The sequence below is a fragment of the Python bivittatus genome, unplaced genomic scaffold (assembly GCF_059951505.1).
Source record: "Python bivittatus isolate LINGU-HERP-01145 unplaced genomic scaffold, Pbiv_v1 ctg000350_np1212, whole genome shotgun sequence".
NCBI lineage: Eukaryota > Metazoa > Chordata > Lepidosauria > Squamata > Pythonidae > Python > Python bivittatus.
The window spans coordinates 5,740,244-5,761,957 of NW_028277074.1; the positions used below are offsets into that span (position 1 = coordinate 5,740,244).

At 36.6% G+C, this 21,714-nt stretch overlaps 1 protein-coding gene across 2 annotated transcripts in view; it reads left to right on the forward strand.

The window, feature by feature from the left end:
- Positions 1-20,988, forward strand: part of GPA33 (glycoprotein A33) — a 38,264-nt gene extending 17,276 nt beyond the window's left edge. For both annotated transcript variants that reach the window (XM_088144539.1, XM_088144538.1), the window contains exons 3-7: positions 3,916-4,126; positions 4,816-4,980; positions 12,929-13,042; positions 15,013-15,136; positions 20,130-20,988. In XM_088144539.1, coding sequence (XP_088000665.1) covers positions 3,916-4,126; positions 4,816-4,980; positions 12,929-13,042; positions 15,013-15,136; positions 20,130-20,232 — 717 coding nt within the window. In that variant the 3' untranslated portion in view covers positions 20,233-20,988. The remainder of the gene's footprint in view (positions 1-3,915; positions 4,127-4,815; positions 4,981-12,928; positions 13,043-15,012; positions 15,137-20,129) is intronic.
- Positions 20,989-21,714: the final 726 nt, after the last annotated feature.

Sequence of the window (21,714 nt, forward strand, 5' to 3'; positions counted from 1 at the left end):
ATGTTTTGAGGAAATTAAGAATCTTCTCTGACCTTTATTAAGCAAGTTCCGATTGGAGGAAGTATCTTTCAGATAAACTGGTACTATATTACACAGAAGCTTACAAGGCAAAGCCAGTTCTCAGTTTGAGCTCAGAAACAATTGGAAGTCAATATAGTTGATTCAGGACTGGAGAGTTGTCCTCTTTAAAGTGCATGCTAAATGCTACTGTAGTCTGGCAACCATTTTTTTCACTATTTGATTTGTCCAGACTCTGCTCCAGGGTCACCCCATGTAGAGTACATGACAGTCATTGAAATAAGAGACCATTAAGTCATGAATCCCTGCCCTCTGATATACCTGAGAAGGACAGGTCTAGAGTAGTAAGGAGATACTTCTACCCAAAGCAGCTCCCTGTTCTTCCAGGAGTGATGCTAAGATTACCCCAAACTGCAGATCTTTTCCTTCAGAGGAAGTTCACAGACATGTAGAGCAATCTGTTCCACCAAATCCAGACTGTCTTATGTACTGGCCACAAGAAAACCTCCATTTTATACAGTATATTATGAGCCTCAGCTTGTTAATCCATATCCAGTTCCTTACTGTATTCAAGCAATGATTTAGGACAGAGGTGCCTTCTCTTTTTTTCAGCGGGAGGCTGTATTTTATTATTTTCTGCCTCCAAAAACAACTTATGAGACAAACATATGTTGAGGAAAATTAATGATGATGATCTATCATTATTATCAACTTTTGCCCTTTTCCTTTCTCTCCTAAAAAAAGTAGGAAACTGTCTTATTCCTGGTAAAATAAGTCTAGTTTTGTCTACTTTGACTACTTTCAGAATTTCAGATTCAAAGACAAAAAGGTACCTCAGAGCACATGGAGGCAAAAACGTAACATCAGTCTGCAGCTAATGCAGCCACAACTTCTAAAAATAACAGCATTGGTGACATTGGCAAGACTGAGTTTCACCAAAGAACAGGGCAAGGAGATCATGGGTACTTTTTGATGAAATTTTTACTTTAAGTTCCCTGCCATTCACAGCAGGGTTCAGGCATCATCAATTTCCTTTCCAAACCCTTTCCAAACCCATTTCCTTTATATCACTTCTTCTTTTTCTTGTGGTACAGCAATTAAGGTGTTAAAACTAGGATAGGGGACATGAGCTTCTGGAGAAAAAGCAGGATAAAAATCTAATAAACAAGCAAATAAATAAATATGCTCTCAAATGAAGTTCAACTCCTGATGGCAAAAGAATATCCAGAAGGAAAACTGTACAGTGCTTTTTAAATTTTAGCATTAAGAGTATCTGGGTGAACGTCTTGAAAATCCATTGGAGTAGGTTTTTTAAAAAAAGAAATAAATAAATCTTGGAGCACAATCTCCTTTTCAATATCTTCCATATTCAAAATACAGCCAGATGTAGCTGTGTGCTGCTGAAGAGAGACTCAAATTTGTTTGACCATTAGATATATTGGATATTTTGCGAATGTATCGAACTTCCTGGGGAGTAATGGCAGATTCAAGATGGCTCCATTTTTGTGGAGCTGATGGCCATGGCAGATAAGAGGAGCCAGCGGAGCCAGCTTTTCAGAACCATTTCTGGACAAAGGAGGTGACTGGATCACCTGCAAGTATTCCTTACAGAGGATCCCTGTGAAGAGATTGCATATTAGCGATCGCCAGTGGGTTGAGTGCTCTGGGAGCCACGGGAAACATCGAGCCCAACCCGCAGTTCAGAGCCTTCAAAAGGACACTAAATCGCATACACTTCCTCTTTTAATTGACAGTGGAAACTACTTATTATCAATTTATTCAGAAATTAAAAACCTTTCGAAGGGCAAGTTGCTGCACACCAGGAGTATTTCCTTCTATCCTTGAAGAAAGAAGATTTAAATACATTTAAAGATTAAAAAGAAAAAAAAAAATCTTTGGGAAAATAGTACAAGGGAGTTTAGAATGTTGACTGGGGACAGTTAAGGGGCCAGACAGGTTTAAAAGAATAGTTTTTATGGACTATTTTAAATTTTATAAATTTTATAAAAAATACAGCTGATGATTTTGGAATTAACGGTAAGAAACCTTACTGTGGGAAAGTTTTGACTCTGAAAATAAACAAAAGATATGACTAGGTTAAGAGGGTTAACTAGATGGAACCAGAGAGCAATTAAAGGAGAAGATATTTACTAACTTACTAACTAACATAATGGAGGAATATTATTTTACTATAGAAGAATTTAGGTTGGCTTGGGAACAATGTGTTTAGGACCGATTTTTAATTTTTTTTATACTTTCAAAGTGGAGCCAATGGGGGTTATAGAAGAAGAAAAGATTCTATTGGATAAAACAGGGGCTGAGGATGATTTGAATAGGGATCTTAAAATGGACTTTAAGAAATTGCCAGACTTTAAAAGAGATATGGAGGACATGTTGTGGATTTGAAAAGGGATTTAAAAATGTTCAGCAATAAGAGTGACATGGAGAAAGAAGCTGCACTGGACCTTCAAATTATGCTGGTTGATGTTTTAACAATTAAAGGGGGCATCCAGATTATAAATCAGAAGAGTGACTCTAAGAGTTATCTTATTTTGGATTTACAGAAGAGAAGTATTAAACTTCTGAAGTTGTTCCTGAAAACAGGCAGGGAAACAATGATGAGAGTTTCAATCAGTTTATTACAGTCATAGACCAAATGATAAGAGATCATTATGTGGGGCTTTATTTGAAGAAGTGACTGAAGATCAAGCCTCTTAAAAAGAAGAAAAAGCAATTCAAAGTGGACTTATTTGATCAGGGTTAAATTGTATAAGTGGTGATTTTGGGTTATTATTGGAATTTTTTTTTTTTTTTTACCAGGACTGTAAGACAAGGGTTTAAAGATTTTTTCATATGGGGATAAACTTTCCATGTCCTGTTTGTTAGAGAAAATGATAGATTAGAATGTAAAAGGGACCTATTTGATTTAGTGTAAGATATATATGTTACTATTATTGGTATTTTTATGCCTATGGCGATAAATCTTTTATATTTTACTTATTAGAGAAAGTTATAGGTCAAAATGCATAATGGATTTGTGTGTCTAAGGCTAAAATATATAGGTTATTATTACTAGTACTCTTAATGCTTTTACTGAGTAAGATTGATGAACTTTTTATAATTTGGCTACTGTTAAGGGATGAGAAATGGGAAGAAGAGGGTTGGGTTTTGTTTTTTTTTTTGGTAATACTAGAGAAGGTGTTAAGTTACTACAAATATTTATACTTGTTTGAAGGGAGGAGGAGTCGCTTTTTATATGTCTTTCCTTTTCTCTCTATCTCTTTTTCTCTCTCTTTTCTTTTTTGTTTGTATATCTTTTTTAGTTCTGTACTAGCTTTTATCTATGTAAAATTTTAATAAAAATATTATTTTTTAAAAAAGAGAATGTATCATGGATACAATCAAAGAAAAGGAGTGCAGGTAGAGGGGCTTGGCCATTCAGAAAATAGTTGTCACAGTGTGAACAATTTGTCAGAATGCAAACAATTGAGATTTTTCCATGACATGTTCTGTAGGTCTATAGGAAATTCAGTTTGTCTTTACTCCAGTTTATGTTTTTTTTTTTCCTCCTTACTGGGCAGGTAGTCAGATTTATGAATAAAAGATTGAGCTGCAGCCAAACACCATCAGCCACTTATGGGTCCTGTGTACATCCAAGGCTTTTCTTAAAGCTACATATGATTCTGGAAGCAGATCCTAGGCAGCCTTCCATATTCCTTTTTAATTTTATTGGAAATCAACATAACCCTTATTTTTTTGAAAAAATTGAGTGGGCAAAAAGCTTGGAAGGCAGCAAGAGAAGTGCCCACTGTGTTCATTTATGCTGCAGCACAACAGTGGGAATCCCACTGCTATACCAGCAAGTCTATTAATGTGGTACCCTTCTTTCTTGTCTAGGAAGAATTTGCTAGGAGGACGTTTAATGGTATTGAAAACTTTACGCCATCTTACAAAGGTCGTTTAAGCTTCTCTACCAATTTAGAAAATGGTGATGCTGGAATTACCCTTGATCCGGTGACCATGGATGACAATGGAACCTATGAATGCACAGTTCAGATGATGAATGATTTCCCCTCTCGAAGTGTCCAAATAGAACTTTTGGTCCTTGGTAAGGCATTCTGCCCTTTGTATTTCCTCCATCCCAATATCTTGATTCATTAGTATATTACAGAAAACAGGAAGTGGTGCCTGCAATGATCGGTTCACTAATTCAGTGTGGAGCACAATAGCCACACACAGTTGTGCATAGTGTAAAAAATTATTATGCAGTGCTTGGGATGAAGACTATATCCTAATACCTGTAAAGCTGTACAGAAGACATTTGGGTGTTTTAGCCAGTTTGCTATTTGACTGAAACAGTCAAGAAGGTAGAGAACTGCTTTATATCTAGTCAAATGAGCCCACTTTGTCTCCTCTGATTGAAGATTTCTAGAGTATACAGTGTCTCAGAAAATAACTTTTCCATCATTTGCTAAATCACCATTTAACTGGAAATGCTGGTGAAGGAATTTGAGACTTCTGTGCTAGAAGCATGTGCATTGTCATTAAGCTTTGTCATCTTCTCCATTATTATATATACACAAGTCGATATGAACAAGCTAAATAGGGAAGATATATTGCAGGTCTGTAGCAAAAAATATTATTCCTAATAAATGGAGTTGAAAAACTAGAATTACTGCTAGTGTTAGAATTTAGAGACTAAGGGATGGGACTAGTGTGTGTGTTCTGGTGATGCTTCTCTCCCTATGTTATTGAACTTGCCCATGATTATTGTTTTCTTCTCATCTCTTTATCTAGTGTCTCCATCCAAGACAGTGTGCAAAATTGATGGGACCCCAGAATATGGTCGAAATATTAACCTGACTTGCCATTCTGCTGAAGGATCCCCGGAGCCTCAATATACCTGGCAAAGTTACGATTCACAGAACCAGAGCCGGCCACTTCAAGGAACAACCACAGGAGGTATACTCTGACTTCCCATTCATAGAAATTGTTTACTTTCATTTTAGAAACATGTATATAATTTTAAGTCTGTCCTCATCATTGGAATGAGAATCTTCATTTGAATTTCTTAAAAAATACTTTTCCTTGGGGGAAAAAAGTATGACATAGTGTGTTCTTTGAATCTGTTCCAACACAGACAAGAACCACCTAGAAGAGCTTATTTTTTCCTCTATCTTAAAGGAGCTTCCAAAATATGGATGGAGAATCAGTGGTTTGCCATACATTAGACTTTAGCATCCATTATTTTGATCCAGCTGCCTGAGACTGAGTCTAATAATCTCTGCAGGACCAATTTCATTCCTCATAACTTTTTAGAGCTTCCCAATTTATGGGAAATTGATGGCGGTTTAAAGAACTTTTACAGATAATGATATTAATAATAGGAACTTTTTATCTAGGACCAGTTTTGTTTAAGCCCTGCTTCTGCAAGTTATAAAAATAATCCAAAGTGATATTGGTGCAGGATGAGAAGGAAGGGGAGGCCTTGCTAATGGACATCCCTTTTTAAATTATAGATGATTTCATGTGCTGTACAAGATGGCTTAAAAAAAGTTTCCTTCTCTCCTTAGCATTTCTGTCATACCCTTTATTTTTCCTGTAGTTCTCCACTGTTCATTTCATATTAGCAATATTATGATATAATGGTGCAGAAGTAGCCTCTCATCCTCTTCAACTATAAGTTCTTATTTTTTTCCAATGGAAGGCTGTTCCATATTTATACCCACAATCATTCTACTCCCAATAGTAATTCAGAATAATTGCTTGGTTCTTTTCCCATGGCAATTAAACTAGTACTTTAATGTCTGTTCCTTTCCTTTTCAAAATGTTAATGAAGAGTCAATACAAATGATCAATTATCATGTGTTAATTTATCCAAAGTAGAAGTATTCACTTAGTATTCACTGATTGCCAGGAAGTAAGAACATGCATGATTAAAATCTCACCTCTACATCGAAGTAATATTTACAAGACTGGTTTTATAAATAAATATTGTTACAATATCTGTAATTTGAAGCCAAAATGTATGAGCTTGGCTACTTGGATAGAATAATGCACCCATCTTTGCTGTTGCAGATATTATTGTTGAGTGATACAACATTCACAAATTTTAGTGCTTACTTTGGGCATGAAATCACAAATAGTTAAATGTAGTTGCATTTCATATAAGAAATCAGTGCTTTACATCTGTTTTGAATGTGAAGCCCGGGGTTCTTATTGAAGGGAATGATACCATGTCAGTTTCCTGCAATCTGTGATTTGTGGTAATTTCTCTCTATCAAATATTTTGTAAATTTGATACTCTCTCAGGTAGACTCAGAGGAAGACCATCTCCCTGGGGAAAAATTATTCATCTCCCTTGATTCTTACTTTATTGCTCACATTTCTTCAGTTGCACAGTTGGAAAGAGTAGTCAGGTATATGAGAGTCCAAATTATGAGGCTCATGTGGCATGTTTTGGGAGACAGCAAGCTTGTATTGCAGGTGTGACACTTAGCTTACTGTAGCTGGAAAGAACTGCCCATTTTCAATACTGTATAAATATACAAAACTGAAATGTACTGATAATTGAAGGTGAAATGAAAGTGGACACCATCTTGTTCTTTAACTCACCAGGCCTTACAAAATCCAACACCAACACTATAATGAAGACAAAAGGGAAGAAAGCTTCTACTTTTTCCATCCTGGAACACATGCCATGTTTTCTGTTTCAGCATGCCTTGATTAGACTTTACTGTAGTTGTTGGAAAGAAAATATATTAGCAAGTTATGCTTGCTGTATACCAGATGGACCTATAGATGGTAGCACCAGATCAGAAAATCTTCCCTAAATGCTAATAAATTGTCTGTATAGCATTGCTTATTTTTTTCTTTCATTCTCATTTTTTCTATAAAACAATATCAGAGAAATATTATCTGTAAGTTTGCAGTATGGGAGAAGAAAAAAAGATCAAGGCCAATATCTATGTTTGTTTTTCTATTTATATGTTATGATTCATATGATTGAAATGTATATAAATTGACAAAGTATAGATATTCACAGAAAAGCACAAAAATTGAACAAGTAATGAGTTCAAATTGTTTGGTCAATATGCTTTATTTACAAATGGGTTTGTTTGTTTATTGTACTTCTTTACTGCCCATTTGTAGGAATTCCTTGTGCAATATATAATCAATTATAACATACTTTGTAATGTTTTAAAACAATGAAAAAGCCTACAATATAAAACAATATTGTAAAAGCAATATAAACGCCTACAGAGAATACAGCACAACTGATAAAATAAAAAATGAAGAGTAGCAATAAATAATGGCATAAAAATTTTTAAAAAATACAATAATAATGATAAAAAATACAGTATAGATCACAATAAAATATTAAAGTAAATCATTAAATCATCCAAGACATTTCATGCATTTCTGGACAATATGTTTCCCCTTCAAATGGAGGATTCCCAATTAATGCTTTCTTATCAATATGTGCAGATTCTCTATGCTTTTCTTTTACTGCACACAATCTTTCTGTGCTGCTGCTTCACTCTGTCACAGACACCATCTGAAGAAAACTTGCATGTAAAGGAAATAGCTCATCATTTATTCTTTTTGAATGTGTAATTTTCCTTCTCTTCAGGGACTGATATAATAAACCAGTATACCTGGTTAAGAACAGCACTTCATACTGCAATCTATAAATGGCTTGGCTGGGTATCTGTGGAGATTCAAGCTACTATTATGAGAGACATTTCTTGCAATATTTCAAAGTTAGATTTACAATTAACTAACTTATCCCACAGAGAAGGGAGGAATTATTAAATGCACGAAGAGTGATCGGATTAATGGCATTTAATGAATTTAAATTATTAATTTAATTTTAGCCTTTGATCTAGATCTACTTTCTAGTGCGTGGTCCCCAGCACACCATCTAAGGCTAAGTACTGTTCCTGGGCTATTTATAACATGTACTGTATAGCGCATTACAGCTTTCTTGTTCAGCAAATAAAGAAACACTTGAAACACTCTTAGGAGTGAGGCTCAGAAGGTTCTATATAACATATCATTACATATTTATGCCTCCTGCTCCTCCAAGGAATGCAGAATATTATATATAGCCCCACCTCCATTTATTATTATAGTCATGGTAATTCCATGAAAGAGATTTGGTTGAGAAATAGTGCTTGATCACCCAAGGCATGTCATGGATAATTTTCAACCGTGACTTAAGGATATTAGTCTAGCTTCTCAACCACTACACTACAATGCCAAACCTATGTTAAGGTATATAAAGGAATCTAACAAGACCAGATCTGCTGAGGGCTCGCTTTCAACTGCTGAAGTCACTGCTATTGCTCCCTGTAACTATCACTGCACATTCACTTGTCATTTCAAATAAGCAACATAGTAATAAGAATAAGAGGATGGAACAGCCTCCTTAACACATTTTTCCTCTTGATTAATGTATAGTTTAGATCAGAAGGAGGGAGCATGTGAATAAGCAGTACAGAAAGAATTTGGAGAAAATCCACTGAGGACATCTTGTTTGAGACTTCAAAACTGTCAGCTAACACTGCCACCATGGATCTCATCCAGGCACTTATAGCATCAGCAAGCACCCATAAAAATGTCCTACTTCAGCAGTACTCTACGATTTCACAATGTTGATTCCCCCAGATAATGAAATTCTTTAGAGCAGCCTTTCTCAACCTTTTGACCCTGGAGGAACCCTTGAAATATTTTTCAGACCTTGGGTACACATTCAGGCTCAAATACAGGCCAGAAGTTACAAAATTATTACAGTGGAACCTCGGGTTACGAATGCTTCTGTTAATGAACTTTTCGGGTTACGACCAGCTCCGGCTGCAAAATTTTGCTTCGGTTTGCGAACTCCGTCTCGGGGTACGAGCAGGATACGCGGCCATTTTCCCTCCCATGACACGGTCCGTGGCCATTTTTCTGCCCCTGACACATGGTCCGCGGCCATTTTTCCGCCCCTGACACATGGTCTGTGGCCATTTTTCCGCCCGACACGTGGTCCGTGGCCATTTTCCGGCCCTGACACGTGGTCATAGGGAGGGGGACTCTCCCTCCAAGCAATAGCCGCCTCCCTGTCCTCCACGCCAGAACGGATTAACGGTAATTACATTGAACCTTATGGGGAAATTTGCTTCGGGTTGCGACCAATTCGGGTTGCGGCCAGAGTCACGGAACGAATTAAGTTCGTAAACCGAGGTTCCACTGTATATTGTTTCATGTGTAGGCCTATATATATTTATTAAGAGTGTTCTTAAACTAAAAACTAAAAATAAAAAATGAAACTTACCTCTTTAATGTGAAACCCATGCTTGTTTTTTGCTGCACAAATACTCAGTTCTGAGCCAAACGTGAGATAAGCACACATGGATTTCATCTTCAACTGAAATAAGATGATTTCTGTCTTTGCTTTTCATGCTTGTTAAACAAGAAAAAGCTTGCTCACACATGTAAGAAGTTGAAAACTGCAGCAAAATATTCAATGCCTTCCTATGAATGGCAGGATACTTTTCTTTCACAAAAATCCAGAACTTGTCCATGGGCAGATCAGTGAATCTCATCTTGAGTATATAATCAGACTGCAGTTCACAAAGTTCTTCCTCTTCCTTCAAAGTGAAGTTCTCTGGCTCAGCAGAAGATGCAGAGAAAGGATCCCTCACCCAGTCATACAGCAGTGGAAACATTTCAATATTTCCTTTTGCAACATGATTTTTCTAAACATTCACTTTTCTTTTAAATCCAAGAATCTTGTCACTTGATTTGACTTGAAAATGTCAAAGCATTTTCTCCAGTGCCTTGCAGAGACTTGTTCAGCTGGTTCATGTGATGAAAGATGTCCACTAAGTATACTAGTTTCTGCAACCATTCTCCATCTTCAAAGCACTCAGCAAAATGTGGAATACTATTTTCTCAACAATACTCTTGCAATTCTGCCTTAGATCAAACACCCTGTTGAGAACTCTTCCTCTGCTGAGCCACCATATTTCTGTCTGTAACAGGAGACTTATATGCTCTTTGTCCAGGTTTTCACATAAAAATTCACAAGAATTTTGAAAAATTCTTGAGTGAACTGCTCTTTGTTTAATAAAGTTAACCATTTTTGTAGCATCATCCAGAACTTTTTTCATTTCATCTCCAAGAGTTTTTGACACCAACACCTCTCTGTGAACAAAGCAGCGTGTTGTGACAACCTCAGGATTTTCTTTTCTTACAAGAGAAACAAAACCTCTCATGGAACCAACCATGGATAGAGCACCATCAATACAGATGCCAACACAGTTTCTCCAAGACAGACTTTTTGTTTCCAGATATGAAGACAAAGCTTTAAAAACATCTTGGACTTTGCATGTTTCATGTAGTTTTTTGCAGCCGAAAAAGTTTTCTTGAATTTCACCATCATTTACAAATCTTACAAATGCCATAACTTGATACTTATTGGTGAAATCTGTTGACTCATCAACTCTGATAGAAAAGCTGCTGCTGTTCAGTTTATCACACAAAACCTCTTCTGCATCATGTGACATGTCATCAATACACCAACTTATTGTACTGTTTGACAGTAGAACCTTTTCAATTTCTTGTACTGCATCTGGTCCTAGCATTTTCTGTACTATTATTTTACATGCTAGCATGATTACTTTCTCACCCAAAGCATGACTTTTACTTTGCTGTGTAATAAGTTCTGGTACTAAATAACTTGTTTCTTCTTCTTCTTGGGCTTTTTTATTCACTGTAATAAAATAACAAAAGCTTTACTTTGTTCTGTGATTCCAATAGCCATTTAAAATAATCAGAACTTTTCCTTGTCATAGGGCTGTGACTTGTGGCTAAGTGTCTTTTTAATTTTGCTGGCGCCATTGCTGCATTTGTAAGTTGTTTGCCACAGATGAGGCACAACAGAATAGGACAACTTGGATCACCAGTCCATGTAAAACCCATTGATAAATAGCTTTTGTTGTAAAGATGGACCTTTTTTTGAATCCATTGATGTTCCAGTGCAGGGAAATGCCTGAGAAGATTTAAATTCTTCATTATCATTATCATCATTAAACTTATCGGTATTGTCTGATCTAGAATCCTCCTCTTCTCTCTCACACTTTCTCTTCAAAAATCGCCACAATGGACCCTCAGATATGACTGAATAAACGTGTATGAAATTTATTTAAAAGAATGGGATAAATACAGGAAAACTGCAGGGAAAAGATGTGTGTGTGGGGGGGGGGGAGAGAAAATGACATCAGAGACTGAGTTGGATGAATCCATTAATTTCTTGAAAAATGCACTTCTCCCTCCCCTTCCTTCAATATATTCCTCCTTTCCTGCAATATAGTGTTCACCTGTAATCAATGGTCTCCCCTATCTTGTGCAAAAATTAAGAATGGATTCAAAGAAATAAACACATTCCTACAGTGCACTACCAGAGAACTCAGAAAGAGTTGTAACTAGATTTTTGTTCAGTCTCTGCTCATCACTGTGAGAGCACATTGCCCGAAATAATTTTTTAAATAAAACATGATCTCCCAGGGAACTCCTAGTGACCTCTTGCAGAACCTTAGGGTTCCACGGAACCCTAGTTGAGAAATCCTGCTTTAGAGAGATGTTTTGCAAACACTAAGATAATCTTTGCCTACCCTGCATGGACCATTGATGTTCAATATAGCTGCCAGGCACTATGTTGTGGAAGGCTGTACTAGCTCATTAGCTATGTTTTATTATTAAAAGTTCATTCATTGGTACAGCATATTAACCACATTTACTATACTAAATTTGTTTGCCAATCCATTTAGCAGAAAATGGTAAGCTTTTTACAAATTTCTCAACTTCTCACCTGCATTTTATATGTATAATTGTTAAAAATATGATACTTCTAGATTTGTGAAAACATAATTCCCTAACTGGAAATAAATCAACAGGACAAGAAATCAATTTATAAATTTGGAAATTAAGGTGGAACTCATATACAGTTTTAAACCAGTGCTGTTACAATTAGTGAATGGATATCTGGGTTCTAATTATAAAGTATTACATTCTTTATACTGTACATCCTTCAATGCATTACATTCTCTGAAGATTTTAATATATCATGCTAACATATAAACCATAGTTTACCAACCATAATGGCTATGGTCACACATTGGGTTCAGTCAAAAGCAAATGAGCCATGGCATGAGTCTTACCCATTGGTAAGACATCTTCGTGTAAGGAGAAAATTATACTGGTATGAAATTTGTTCTCCTCTTGCTATACTGCCTCTCTTGACTCTGTTTCCACTTACTGCTAACTTCTCTCCAAGGTAATTTGTGACAACACCTGACAGATTTTATATACCTTGAGGCTGTCCTTAGATTGTGTTTAAATAAAGGGGGAAATACTACTTTAAGAGTGGTAGAGCTAAGGATGACTAGAACCTGTCTTATTCATGGACTGAGGAAAATGAAGACAATGTCATTGAGAATCAGCATAAAAAGATGTGGCCAGTGCATTTGTGCAATGGTCAGGTGCAAGCACGAAAGGAACTATGCACAATGTGTGAACCCATCTCCTGGTTGATTGTGGGCTACTTTGTCTTTGCTTAACTCTTTGCCAGGATCATTGGGAGAATAAAACTGGGACAAGACTATGTTAGATGACTTCCTGACTTAGATGGCTGGTGGGTTAAAAAGATTTTCAAAGGATTGCAAATGAGGCCAACAAACACAACAACTAAACTACAATACTAAGATTCCTTGTACCATATTTTGTGGGATTATAAACCTGCCATAAGATCATCATATTGAACTGATTTCATATACAGTATGTTAAGGGAAGAGATAGATGAAAACAGTATTTTTCTGCTTGTACCTGCTATGTTATCAAGGCCTTTTTTCTTCTTTTGTACCAGGAGGAGTCCTAATGCTGAACAACATCTCTGCAGACACCACTGGATACTTTATCTGCCTTTCCAAAAACACTGTTGGGGAGGATAAATGCAACATCACGGTTGCTGTTCGTCCTCGTAAGCGTTTGGGAATGCTTGGATGGGATAGAATTAAGTAGAAAACAATACCACATTGATAGAATAAGCCCATCATTTTTTAGAACAGGCAGAGTAGCTCATAATAAGAAATATATGTTTTACTGGCAAATGCCTTCTAGAGTGCTTTCCTATAGTTAAGCATTCATTATAGGACCATCAGCCTTGCTTGTTCATTTTTACAGGGTTCCTATATGACATTATCATATCATCCTCCTCTTGTGTTTTGTCCACACCAGAGCTCCTTTTCTGCCCCTAGGAGGTATATTCGCAGTATGTCTAGTGATCTGTTATGTAGGTGAGCCAATTACACACCTCTGTGCCACAATAGAGCTTCCCTATTAACTTTGGTTAGTGTCATTTGAATCGAGTATTTTTAATTGACTTTTTTTTTGTTTCGGCCTATACATAGTCTGAAGTAGTAATATATAGTGCTGAAACACAGCATTTACAAAAGATTTTAACCCAAAACATTTTTAAAGTTTTTTTTTTTCATTAGTGGTGTTTTATCATCATGGGGGAAGTGAGGGAGCTATTTTATTGTTTGCTTCTAGTTTTTCACGTTAACTAAATAATTATGCAGTAGCTCCACAATTAAGGAAATGTGTCAGCACATCTAATACCTGTCTGAAGAAGGTATTGTCAGATGAATGGTCTGAGATGCATTTCGTTTGCGCATCCTATTATGTTCCATCTACCCGAATGCCAATTTTGGTGGATGGAACAAAACAGAATGTACAAACAAAAAGCTCTAGATTCTGTTCAAGTAATTTGTTCATCAAGAACTGTTTGTAGCAGCTCTAAGCCTCCACTGTAAATAGTGACAGCAATTTCTGGCCACTTTGATACTGGAAGTAGACTGAAAACAATCATATTTTTAAAGGTGAAAAAAATGGAAGATTCCAACCCTGCCCACATGTCTAATGGGGTCCTACACAGTACAGCCCTCAACTTCACTTCATCCATTTTAAATGTTTGTCACCTAGTCTGTTACTAGTTAAATGAGTCTTTGTGTTTAAAAATAAAAAAGGAAACCTCTCTCTCTCTCTCTCTTGTATTTTCTCTCTTCAAGATGGTGTTTAGGTAGAAGTCAGGCGTTTCCATCTTCATTATTTCTTAATAAATTATTTATTTCAATAATATTAGTATTTCTTAATAATATTTTTTACTTCAAGTATAATAAATGCCGGCTAGCAGTAACTGATAGCTAGGCTTTTATATGCACAGAAGTGGAAAGATAAGACATTACCTACAGTGGAGGAGTGGATGGTGAAGCTGATGGAGTTGGCTGAGATGGAGAAATTGACTGCTTTGATTCGAGATAAGACATTGTGTGATTTTAATGCTAACTGGAAACCTTTTTTAGACTTTTTGTGGGAAAAAGAAAAAAAATGATATTATGTTGTATGGATTTAATGATTAGAAATAATATGGGTTAATAGAAATAATGGAAGTTATGTTTTAAATTTAGAGTAAGAGTTTGATGTACAGTATATTGTTATACAATCTGTTGCAAGTAGGATTGGAAGTCAATTCTTTTTTTCCGTTGTTTCTTTCTTTTTCTTTTCTTTTCTACACTTTTGATCTTTACTATTTTCTCTTTTTTTCGATTTTCTTTTCTTTCTTCTTATTCTTTCTCTTAATATTAGTTTTTGTTAGTTTTTATTGTTCTTTTAATTTTTTTTAAAATAAAGTTGTTATAAAAAATGTTAGCTAGGCTAAAGCAATTCTCTGCACCCAAAAGAACCATATCCTGAACATTTTATTCTTTTTATGGGATGTTCTGCCACTTAATTACTCAATACTCTTCAGCACTCTGCTGATGTTCAGGAGTACATCCTTAAACATGGATTCCTGCTCAGTTCAAATCTCTAACAAATGTCTTTCCCAAAAGACAACAAATTGGTTTATCAGTTCTGTGATAACTAACAGCTAGTCTTTTCCCTCTACAGCATCCATGAACTTTGCTCTTTATGCTGGAATCATTGGTGGGGTCCTTGCTGCTATCATTATCATAAGTGTCTTGATTTATTGTTGCTGCTGCAGGGAATCAAAGAATAAGGACTATGAGGCAACGTGAGTGTATTTTGGTAAAAAATGTGGGGGTGAGGCGGGATGGGAAGAGAGAGACTGTCTATTTTAGAGGTAGGGTATGAATTTCACACATAGTTTTTTTTCCCCTTAAGATTATTTGCAGTACTGTTCACAGTCAGGCTAAATAAATCTTAGTAACGTCAGTATGGTTCGTACAAATGGAAAATTTTCATATTGTGAATTAGAATGTAGTCAGTATTTTCCTGACTCTACCACTGTTATCCTACACCTCCAGATTTGTTCATGCCTGATGTAGCAAAACCAAGCACAATCTTTCAGCACTCTCATAGGTGTATTGTTAAATCTACCTATGCACTTTATCCTTTACAACTGATTTGTGCATTTTAATTCCTGTTCATTAATAGCAATTTCCAACTTTAAAGCATTTTCTTTAAAATTATACTATTTAGATGTAGCAAACTAATGCTTTTTGGGGGGCGGAGGGGTATGATAAACCTATTGTGTGCGATAAACCTATTATGTCAGGAAAAAAAGTGGTGACATCTCAAAGGGGAGTAAATGAAATAAAAATAGTAATCCAGAAATTACATTACAATACTTTGAAGTCAACATCATTCTTGAAGTTAGAAATAGATTTTGAAAAGCACTCTTTATGTAGCTCTTAAAGGCACCCCTTTCTCTCACCTTCCAGGATAGATTTAAGCAATTAAAGTAGTACCTTAGATCTTGCAAATGCATTCTGTGTCTTAAACACTCCCCTCACACATCAGGCCCAGGGTCAATTCACTTTTGGAGTACGTCCTTCAATGTGCTTCGGAAAGCCAGGTCTGACTGATAAATTTCCATACTTCGTTCTAAAGTAATTATAAAGCTCCAGGTTTTCTTGTAGCTTATTCCAGCTAATATAAAGTAATAACTGCTGGAAGGCAATATACAATAGTATAGGAAAATCTCTTTCTCATTCTGTCACACTGAAATATATCAAATAAGAACCAATTTAGACATTGTTTGTAATAGGAATTACTCGCTGTTCCCTACTTTTTAGGGTTGGTAAGCCACTTGGTAAAATGTACATCTTATTGAGTAGTCTCAAGAAAGCCAGAAGCCACTTTGGAGGTTTCAGACTTTAACAATGACATAATGTGGGGTATATGTTTTTACCATTTCTATACTGTATTTTCTCCTCACCTGCATATGTGTGAGTAGCATAAATGAATTTATTAAACATCTTTAGTTACTTTTTGCACATGAGTAGGCCAACAGAAATTTAACTACTTCTCCCCAGCCCCACCTGCCATGTGCATTTTCTTGGCATATTTCTAAATAATCTGATTTAATTTATACTAAAGTCACACTGGTTAAATAAACAACAGAGAAAGACAGAAGGGCACAAAGGATCAAGAAACACTTTGCAGATAAACAGTACAAAGCAAAAAAAAAAAAAAAAAACCTCAAGGAAAAATTATTTATACAGCAGATTTGGTTGAACTAAGGAAACTTAAATAATTAATATTTTCTTAATAGTGGTATATCTAGTTTTTAATACTTGTCCAGGAAAGAACCCTAGCAGCCAACTTGACTAGAGAGATCTACATAAGAAATATTGGCCTTGGAAATACAAATGTAATTGTAGCTTTCTTCTTACTGAGTCCCTCTGAATGCAAAATTTAGTTTAGAGATGATTAAAACACTGATTTGACAATTCCAGTTCTGCAATAATCAGAAAGAGTCTAGTAGCATCTTTTCAGACTAACACATTTTATTTTAAGGTATAAGTTTTGTGAGCTGTAGCTCACTTCATCAAATGCATGGAGTGGCTTAACTGATGTAGGATTAAAATACAGTGGGATGAAGTAGGGTTGGGGCAGAATACTGTATCAGCTGATGTATGTAAACTCCACTGTCTCCCATTCAGTTGTGCTGGCAAAGTTTCTTTGTTCTAAAACTGCTACTTTGAGATTTGTAATGAAATGTTCCAGGAGGTTAAAAAGCTTTGCTATTACTTTGTCCTTGTTTTGAGTCCTAATATCAAATTTGTGTCCATAAATTATTTTGTGCAAAATTGTTGGGGCCTGCAATGGTGCTACTTCATTAGTGTGGAGCAGTGTTCCTTTGAATTTTGGGGGTTAAAGTCCAAACATCTTAAAATTGCCAAGATTGAGAAACAATGGCATAGGGACAGAGACCAAAGCTTGTTGCAGGCCCCCAAAACTTCACACCCAAAGTTAAAGGCATCTTTACATGTTCTTCCTCTAATGTGAAACGTGCCATCAACTGTCAGCAATGCCCCTCTGGATTTTATGTAAGGCAAACAGGCCAGATTGAGTTTACATACTTCCACAGGTTTTAGGCTACCTCAGAAGGTCTGAATACTCACAATGGTTTTTTAACATATTACAACTGTTATTCAATAATATAGTTGTCATCTGTCTCCCATGGAACCTTTATCTTCACACTTCCCCTGTCTCCCTTCTACCCCCACTTCATCCCAGTGTATTTTAATCCTATATCAGTAAAAGCACTCCATGCATCTGATGAAGTGAGCTGCAGCTCACAAGAACTTATACCTTAAAATAAAATGTGTTAGAATCAAAGAATCATAGAGTTGGAAGGGACCTTGGAGATCTTCTAGTGCAACCCCTGCTCAGTGCAGGAATCCTCATACCATTCTGGACAAGCTGCTGTCCAATCTTTTCTTGAAGAGCTCCAGGGATGGAGCAATCCCAAGTTCAGGAGGCAGGCTGCTTCATTGCTTAAGAAATTCCTTCTTGGTTATCTCACTGTAAAGCTTCTACCCATTGGTTCTTGACTTACCTTCAGGTGCCAGGGAGAATAAGTCTACTCCCTCTTCTCTGTGAGATCCCTTCATGTATTGGAAGACTGCTATCATGTCACCTCTTAGCCTTCTTTCATTAAGTTAAAGATACTAAGTTCTCTTAACTGCTCTTTGGGAGATTTAGCTCCAAACTCCTTACCATCTTTGTTATTCTTCTCTGCACGATTTCCAGTTCCTCAGCATCCTTTTTGTATTGTGGTGACCAAAACTGGACACAGTATTCTAGATGTGGTCTGACCAGTGCAGCATAGAGTGGTACTATCACTTCCTATGATCTTGACACTATACCTCTAATGATACAGCCCAAAACTGCATTGGCTTTTTTGGCAACTGTAGCACATTGCTGGCTCATCCTTAATCTGTAGTATACCAAGTTTCCCCAGATCTTTCTCACAAGTATTACTGCTAAGCCAGGTACCACCTATCTTATACCTGTGCATCTGGGTTTTCCTGCCTAAGTGCAGAACATTATGTTTCTCAAAACTGAACAACACTGTGTTGAATAGGGCCCAATGTTCAAGTTTATCAAGATCCTTTTGAATCTTTAGCCTGTCTTCAGGGGTACTAGTAGTACCCCCAGCTTTGTGTTATCTGCAAACTTTAGGAGCATCCTTCTATTCCCTCATCTAAGTCATTTATGAAGATGTTGTACAGTACTGGGCCCAAGACAGATCCCTGAGGTACCCCACTGCATGCCTCCTCCATGTGGACAAAGACCCATTAAGGATCACACATTGGCTATGGTTGTTCAACCAACTGTGAATCCATTTGGAAGTGGGACCATCCAGCTCACATTTCATGTATCCAGTTTATTGAGATGGATACAATGCTCTACTGTATCAAATGCCTTACTGAAGTCAAAGCAAACCACATCTACAACATTCCCTTGGTCAACTAATCTAGTCATCTCATCAAAGAAAGCAATAAGATTTGTCTGGCATGACCTATTTTTAACAGATCCATACTACTTCTCCTATTTGTTTCTAAGTGCCTGCAAACCCAATGCTTAATTGTCTTGTCTAGGATTTTCCCAGGTATTACTGTCAAGCTAATTGGTCTATAGTTTCCTGGAACCACTTTTTTTTCCCTTTCTTAAATATTAGAACCACATTGGCTCTTCTCCAGTCTTTTAGCACTTCTCCAGGATTTCTCAAATACTTCAGCCAATGGCTCTGGAATGACATTTACCAGTTTCTTTAACACCCTGGGATCCATCTGGCCCAGGAGACTTGAATTCATTCAAAGCTACAAGGTATTCTCTCACCAATTCCTTACCTATTTTGATCTGCATTTCTTGTCTGTTCCCTGCAGTGCCACTTCTGACAATTTGGCTGCTATTTCCTTTTGGGAAAAAAAACAGATACAAAGTAGGAATTAAGCAGGTCTGCCTTCTCCCTGTTGTCTGTCATCAGCTCCTCATCTTCTCCAACCAGTGGGCCAGATGTTTCCTTGACATTCCTCTTCTTCTGGACATACCCAAAGGACCCTATTTTGTGTGATTTTTGGCATTGGTAGCAAGCCTTACTTCATGCTGAGCCTTGCATATTCTATTTCCTCATATTCTGCTTTTCTTATGTGACCCTCTTTCCATCTGTCACACCTGTTCTTTTTGTTCATCAGTTTATCAGAGAGGTCTTTGTTCAGCCACGCTGGTCTCACCAGGTATCTCCCCCCCCCCCCCGTACCCTTCTGGTATTGATTGTGTTTGGGCCTCAATTATCTCATTTTTTCAGAATTTCCCAACTCTCTTGAACTGTTAGTCTGAAAAGATGCTAGTAGACTCTTTCTGATTTTTGGCTTTGTTGTTTAGTCGTTAAGTCGTGTCCGACTCTTCCTGACCCCATGAACCATATTGCGCCAGGCTTTCCTGTCCTTCACTGCCTCCCTGAGTTTGCTCAGTTTTATGCTCATTGCTTTAGTGATGCTATCTAACCATCTCATCCTCTGCCGTCCTCTTCTCCTTTTGCCTTCAATCTTTCCCAGCATCAGGGTCTTCTCCAAAGAGTCCTCTCTTTGCATTAGGTGACCAAAATATCTGAGCTTGAGCTTCATTTGGCTACCATAGACTAATATAGCTGTCCTCCTAAATGTTCTGAAGTAATGAATCATTATTATAACTATTTTTAATAAAAAATAACTGTCCACTGAAATTAATTTCCTTTTATATCTAATATTTAGGGAGACAGAAAATAAGTTCCAACCTCAACATGAGAGTATTCGAATCCGGGGACCCTCCAGAGAAGAGATTCAGGATGAAGAAGAGGAAAGGCCACACATGTGATTTGCGTTCCAGTTGTCTGGAAGCAAGCTCTTCCAAGAAAGGAAGAAAGGAAGAAAGGAAGGAAGGAAAAGTTGATATATAGTGAATATTACTTTTTTATATGACTAATGGGACTTTAATATATGCATTGGGACTGGGGTGAGGGTAGAGGAGGAGTAACCATTAAAAAATAGAGAAGAAGGAGGAAGAGGAGGAGGAGGAAGCACAAAGCTGAGTAAGAAAAGCTGAAATAAAAGGTACACCAGTTCCCATCTGCTCATCTGCTCACTAGAAATAGAAAAAAAAAATCCTCTGTAACTGTTATCCTGCATCATGGATTCTATGCAAATTCTACATGCAGCAGATGAGAATTCTTGAACACTGACATCTTCTGCCATATTTGGAAAACAGAAGCAAAATTAAACCCATCTCAGTTTCTACTGAATATTTTTCCTGGGATATAAGGCAAATATATAAATTCTATGACCTCACTGATGATTAATTTATTATGCAACATTTATGCACTTAATACTCATTTGGTGGACAGGGGGCAGATCATAGTAGATCTATTAAGAGGACGCTTTCCCTCCCTAATATTCTAATGATGACGTCTATGACTGGAAAGATGCTGATTTCCCCTGCCATTATTACTTTTGCTATATTTCACTACATAACTGTCACAGGTATCCATTGAGCAATATGTGCCTCCAACTGCCTCCATTATTTTTTTTTTTTTTTTTTTAAATAGCTATGCACTCTTCTAGTGCACTAATACAAGCAACCACACAGCACTTGTTTAGAAAGGAAACTGTAGATGCCTCTCCTGCTATTCAGAAATGTTTAATTTTCTTTTTGTTTTTGTTTGTAATTGCTTGCTGCTGGCATTGCATCAGGACTAGTGCAATTATGTTGCTAACAATGTTTTTTTTTAAAAAGAAATCATATGAAAAGAAACTTAATTGCAGCTGGCTACAGAGCTCTGAATATATGGTTTATTAATAATTCTTCTATGTAATTTGCTATGTTTATTTTGGAAGTTGCAATACTTTTTTAAAAATTAAAATGAGATATTTCAATACTGCTAAGCGCTGCTGGCCACAGAACAGCCAAATGGGAACAAAGTGCCTCGCCTAATTATTGCATCATCATCTTTATTTTGTTAGAGTGCAGGATTCAGTGAATATTTTTTATGGCACCAAAACTCTCACCATGAAAGCATGTATGTTCATCAGTGATACCTTGTCTAAAAGGAAAATATTTAAAAATGTATGCAGTCTTTCAGAATTAATATTCAAATTATGTTTGAATGTTCCATTCCCTTTTTCAGCTTGCTTTGCACTGAAATACAATTAAAATAATTTTGTTAGCCAAGCAGAAAGTTTACAGTCCCACTTTTAGGGGTAGAAAGAATAGCAGGGCACTAGTGCTCATATGGCACTTCAAATTACTTGATGCCATGAGACTGAAATAGCAGCCAGATACCAGCTGGAGTCAATGCAACAG